Source organism: Stegostoma tigrinum, chromosome 3 (genome assembly GCF_030684315.1).
Source record: "Stegostoma tigrinum isolate sSteTig4 chromosome 3, sSteTig4.hap1, whole genome shotgun sequence".
NCBI classification, from domain to species: Eukaryota; Metazoa; Chordata; class Chondrichthyes; order Orectolobiformes; family Stegostomatidae; genus Stegostoma; species Stegostoma tigrinum.
The window spans coordinates 131,972,976-131,979,372 of NC_081356.1; the positions used below are offsets into that span (position 1 = coordinate 131,972,976).

Below are 6,397 nucleotides of genomic sequence, written 5' to 3' on the forward strand. Positions count from 1 at the left end.
ATGCCTCGGTGCCTTTCCAGCTTCTCCTTACCACTCAAACCCTCCATTCCTGGGAACAACTCTTCTGAAGCCTCTCCAGCCTCATAATATCCTTCTTCTAACACAGCGACCACACGACACAGTGCTCCAGAAGAGGCCTCACCAATGTCCTGTACAGCCTCAACAAGACATTCCAATTGCTACACTCAAAGGTCTGAGCAGTAAAGGCGAGCAGGTTAAACACTTTCTCAACCACCCTGTCTACGCGTGATACAAACTTCAAAGAATTATGCATCTGAACCCCTACATCACTCTGTTCTACAGCACTGCCCAAGGACCTACTTTAAATTATATAAATCTGCCTTGCGACGTTTGCTAAAGCTGAAATTCACTCCCTCCACCACCAACGCTCGGTAGCAGCAGTGTGTACTATCTACAAGATGCACTGCAGAAATTTACCAGAGATCCTCAGGCAGCACCTTCCAAAGCCATGACCACTTCCATCTAGAAGGACAAGGGCAGCAGTTACGTGGGAACATCCCTGCAAGTTCCCCTCCGAGTCACTCACCATCCTGACTTGGAAATACATCGCCGTTCCTTCGGTGTCGCTGGGTTAAGATCCTGGATTTCCCTCCCTGAGGGCATTGTAGGTCAACCTACAGCACATGGAACTGCAGCAGTTCGAGAAGGCTGCTCACCATCACCTTCTCAAAGGGTAGCTATTGACAGGCAATAAATGCTAGGCCCAGGCAGAGACGGCCACGGTTCATGGATGCATAAAGACAAAAGGAGATGGGGGGGGATGCCTGGGTTTTTACACACTCTTCAAGATCTTTGTGCTGGACACCCACCAGAGGCTCTGTCAGACATGATCACGATGCCTGGCATCTTGGTGGATATTTGGGCAGATTAAGTAAGAGACTCCCACCATTTGATGGGGATGTTGCCTTGGGAAAGCTGGTTATTCAGTCAAGCCCGGTGCCAATGTGATTCCACCTGAAGCGACTGAAAGTCTCAGGGGCCTTAGGGAGGAAGCCAAGTGGGTTATGGTCCGGGGCAAAATAGCATTCCTGTAGGCAGATGCAAGGACTCAGCTGTAGTAAGTGGCTGTGTGAGAGATGAAGAGGGGAGTGTTGAATGAGTCATAGAATCATAGAATCCCTACGATCTGGAAACACACTTTTCGGTCCATCAAGTCTACACTGACTCTCTGAAAAGTATCCCACCCAGGCCCACCCTATCCCCATAACCCTGCACTTCCCATGGCTAATTCACCTAGCCTACACACCCTGGACAGTATTGGCAATTTAGCATGGCCAATTCACCCAAACCTGGACATCTTCAGATGGTGGGAGGAAACCAGAGCACCCGGAGGAAACCCACGCACACAGTGGGAGAATGTGCAAACTCCACACAGACTGAGCTGGGGTCGATCCCGGGTCCCTGGCGCTGTGAGGCAGCAGCCTCTCACCACACTCTCAGACAGTACACTCCAGACCCTAACCCCTTGAGTGAACCTGCCTCCCCCCCACACTCTCAGACAGTACATTCCAGACCCTAACCCCGAGTGAACCTGGCTCCCCCCCACACTCTCAGGCAGTACATTCCAGACCCTAAACACTCAAGTGAACCTGGCTCCCCCCCACACTCTCAGACAGTACATTCCAGATCCTAACCCCGAGCGAACCTGGCTCCCCCCCGACACTCTCAGACAGTACATTCCAGACCCTAACCCCGAGTGAACCTGGCTCCCCCCCACACTCTCAGACAGTACATTCCAGACCCTAACCACGAGTGAACCTGGCTCCCCACAACACTCTCAGACAGTACATTCCAGACCCTAACCCCGAGCGAACCTGGCTCCCCCCCGACACTCTCAGACAGTACATTCCAGATCCTAACCTCGGGCGAACCTGCCTCCCCCCCACACTCTCAGACAGTACATTCCAGATCCTAACCCCGAGCGAACCTGGCTCCCCCCCCGACACTCTCAGACAGTACATTCCAGACCCTAACCCCGAGTGAACCTGGCTCCCCCCCACACTCTCAGGCAGTACATTCCAGACCCTAACCCCGAGTGAACCTGGCTCCCCCCCACACTCTCAGACAGTACATTCCAGACCCTAACCCCGAGTGAACCTGCCTCCCCCCCACACTCTCAGACAGTACATTCCAGACCCTAACCCCGAGCGAACCTGGCTCCCCACCGACACTCTCAGACAGTACATTCCAGATCCTAACCTCGAGCGAACCTGCCTCCCCCCCACACTCTCAGACAGTACATTCCAGACCCTAACCCCTTGAGTGAACCTGCCTCCCCCCCACACTCTCAGACAGTACATTCCAGATCCTAACCCCAAGTGAACCTGGCTCCCCCCCACACTCTCAGACAGTACATTCCAGACCCTAATCCCGAGCGAACCTGGCTCCCCCCCGACACTCTCAGACAGTACATTCCAGACCCTAACCCCGAGTGAACCTGGCTCCCCCCCGACACTCTCAGACAGTACATTCCAGACCCTAACCCCTAGTGAACCTGGCTCCCCCCCACACTCTCAGGCAGTACATTCCAGACCCTAACCCCGAGTGAACCTGGCTCCCCCCCACACTCTCAGACAGTACATTCCAGACCCTAACCCCGAGTGAACCTGCCTCCCCCCCACACTCTCAGACAGTACATTCCAGACCCTAACCCCGAGTGAACCTGCCTCCCCCCCACACTCTCAGACAGTACATTCCAGACCCTAACCCCGAGTGAACCTGGCTCCCCCCCACACTCTCAGGCAGTACATTCCAGACCCTAAACACTCAAGTGAACCTGGCTCCCCCCCACACTCTCAGACAGTACATTCCAGACCCTAACCCCGAGTGAACCTGGCTCCCCCCCGACACTCTCAGACAGTACATTCCAGATCCTAACCCCTAGTGAACCTGCCTCCCCCCCACACTCTCAGGCAGTACATTCCAGACCCTAACCCCGAGTGAACCTGGCTCCCCCCCACACTCTCAGACAGTACATTCCAGACCCTAACCCCGAGTGAACCTGCCTCCCCCCCACACTCTCAGACAGTACATTCCAGACCCTAACCCCGAGTGAACCTGCCTCCCCCCCACACTCTCAGACAGTACATTCCAGACCCTAAACACTCAAGTGAACCTGGCTCCCCCCCACACTCTCAGACAGTACACTCCAGACCCTAACCCCGAGTGAACCTGGCTCCCCCCCACACTCTCAGACAGTACATTCCAGACCCTAACCCCGAGTGAACCTGCCTCCCCCCCACACTCTCAGACAGTACATTCCAGACCCTAACCCCGAGCGAACCTGGCTCCCCCCCGACACTCTCAGACAGTACATTCCAGACCCTAACCCCGAGCGAACCTGGCTCCCCCCCACACTCTCAGACAGTACATTTCAGACCCTAACCCCGAGTGAACCTGCCCCACCCCCAACACTCTCAGGCAGTACATTTTAGATCGTTTCCTCCGTGTGGTTCCCTCATGACCCCTTACGATTTTGAACTTCAATCTGAACTCCTTTCAGCGTTCTCTTCACCAAGGACATCGGTCCCAGCTTCTCTAATCTAACCACAACACTGAAATCCCTCATCGCTGGAACTCTCCTGGAAATGGCACAAAGGGGAGGGCTGGGGTGAGGGTGCAGTGAATGTTCATAGTAGGTTCAATAATGATCCATACAGGCCTCTGAGCAAAGCAAGAACAAATCTCCCTCTGGAATATATACAAAAAAACTGCAGTTGCTGGAAAGCACAGGCAAAGGTATATGCATTGGTGGGAACAGTTCCCATAAGTCTGGCAGCAACTGTGGGAGTGACCCTTCTTCAGAAATACAGTTGAGTTTTTCCCAGCAATTTCTGGGTTTTTTTTCCAACCTCCTCCCATACTGTCCATTTCTGAAGAAGAAACATATTGGATTGGAAACATTAACTCTCTCTCTCTCTCTCTCTCTCTCTCTCCTCTCCCCCCCCCCCCCCCCCCCCCCCACAGAAGCTGCTGCTCCGGTCCAATTTCTCCAAAAGGTTCATACATATTTCATTCTTTGACCTGGGCAAGTAACATTCACACCACAGAGTGTCAGATGATGACCATCTCCAACAAGGGAGAAGCCATTCAATTCCCCTTGGCATTCAATGGTGTTACCATCACTGAATTCCCCACTGTCAACATCCTGGGGGTTACCATTGAGCAGAAACTCAACTGGACTAGAAATATAAGCATGCGGCTCCAAGATTACATTAGAGGCTAGGAATACTATAGTGCGTAACTCACCACCTGGCTCCCTCAAAGCCTGTCCACCACCTACAAGGCACAGGTCAGGAGTGTCTTGGAATACTCCCCACTTGCCCGGATGAGTGCAGCCCAACAACACTCAAGAAGCTCGACACTATCCCGTTTGATTGGCACCACATCCACAAGGATCCGCTCCCCCCACCACCGACACTCAGTAACAGCAGTGTGTACCATCTACAAGATGTACTGCAGAAATTCACCAAAGATCCTCAGACTGCACTTTCCAAACCCATAACCACTTCTGTTGAGAAGGACCAGGGCTGCAAGTTTCCCTCTATGCCACTGACCATCCTGACTTGGAAATATATTGCCATTCCCTTCATGCAACAGAGTCACAGTCATTGAGATCTACAGTGCAGAGATGGGCGCTTTTTGCCCAATCATTCCCACATCAGTCAAAATAACCACCCAGCTATCCTAAACCCCATGTTTCTGGGTCAAAATCATGGACCTCCCTCCCCTGAACCGCTGTCGTCCACGTGCTGTAGTTACATCCCCAATACCATGAGGGAGAGGCTTCCACGATTTCGACTCCCCTCCCTCGGAGGGTCAGTTCGCTCAGTTGGCTGGACAGCTGGGTTTGCATGGCAGTTTCACCAAGAACGTACCAGCTGAGGTTACTGTGAAGATACCACACTCTCCCCCACCCCCAGCTGAAGCTGGTGACCCTCAGGTTAATTTATCACCAGGTCCATCTCTCTCTCTCTCTAATGGGGCAGCAGTCCGCTGGGCCGGACACACACACACTGCGGTTCACGAAGGCAGCTCTCCACCACCTTCTCCCGGGGAAATTAGGGATGGCCTATAAATGCCAGCCCTGAACGGATAAAGGAGGCAGAGCTGGATGAAGAGATAATGGGAACTGCAGATGCTGGAGATTCCAAGATGATAAAATGTGAGGCTGGATGAACACAGCAGGCCGAGCAGCATCAGAGGAGCAGGAAAGCTTGACGTTTCGCGTCTGGACCCTTCCTGCTCCTGTAATCCTGTTTGGCCTGCTGTGTTTATCCAGCTCCACACCTTGTTATCTCAGATTCTCCAGCATCTGCAGTTCCTACAACTGTAAAGGAGAGGCAGTACGGGATACATACCCGAGACAGGCAGCAGAAGCAGAGGTAGCAGCAAACGCAGTGCTTTCATTGTCAGACAGCCCTCGTTATAAACATCCAGAGAGAAAAATAAATTCTCCCCCTTAGTACAGTACTCGGGATCAGGAAATCACATTGCTTCCTCATGCAGAGCGAGGGATCTGGGTCTGGCAAAACCGAAAGCAGAAATAAGCGCGTCTCATCGTCAGAGCGAGAAAAGTCCCTCCCGTAATCACAAGGGCCGGCGCTAGGGGCGTAGAAAATTTCCTCGATCTGACTCTGTGAAGCCGGTTAGAGAGAGACCCTCGGTATATTTACCGAACACGGACGCCCCCAGTTGCTGGAATTACCCCCCTCGCTCTCTCAGTGACATTTCACCTCAACCTGAAACTGACCTGGTGTCATTAACATGCGTCAGATCTCCAACTCATCCCCACCGACTGAGGGGTGCTCCCACACTGGCCTGCCGGTGTTATTTGTTTTAAATTTTTATTTAAATTTATTAAATTCCCTTTGCTCTGCGATGGGAAATTAATTGTAGCTGGAAAGGATTCCATCCCGTCTGAGGAGGGGACTGAAACAAACCGGTGTCAGTTTATTTTTCCCCTGGTGACTCAACTCTGAGCGTTGCTGGAAATCCCGTGTGACCCAACCTCTAGTCGCAGGTTCACCATGTGGAAAGTGGGTGCAGGCTTTCAAGCCGAGGGGACAGCCGGAACCGCCGATCCTGGAGGTCAGAGTCAATAACAGTGTGGAGCTGGAGGAACACAGCAGGCCAGGCTGCATCAGAGGAGCTCAGCCTCCAGCTCCCCATTGTGTTGGCCCTCCAGGGCTGCTGTGCCATTCAATATAGTCTTGGCTCATCATCCAGTTCAATCCTAGCTTTCTCCCTTTAATCCCTTTAACCTTCAAACCCTCTAACCTGCCCTGAGGTGCCAGCACGTTGATTCAATGTTTATATAAAATAACCTGGGCTGGAAGGGCAACGTTCAAATCTTATTCGGCCTAGAGCTGTCTCA

At 52.7% G+C, this 6,397-nt stretch overlaps 1 protein-coding gene across 1 annotated transcript in view; it reads right to left on the minus strand.

Annotated features, from left to right (window-relative positions):
• Positions 1 to 5,725, minus strand: part of LOC125450955 (sialic acid-binding Ig-like lectin 15) — a 32,338-nt gene extending 26,613 nt beyond the window's left edge. Inside the window, exon 1 of the mRNA XM_048527457.2 lies at positions 5,382 to 5,725. Within this exon, the coding sequence (XP_048383414.1) occupies positions 5,382 to 5,430 (49 nt within the window). The 5' untranslated portion in view covers positions 5,431 to 5,725. The remainder of the gene's footprint in view (positions 1 to 5,381) is intronic.
• Between the last annotated feature and the right edge of the window lie 672 nt (positions 5,726 to 6,397).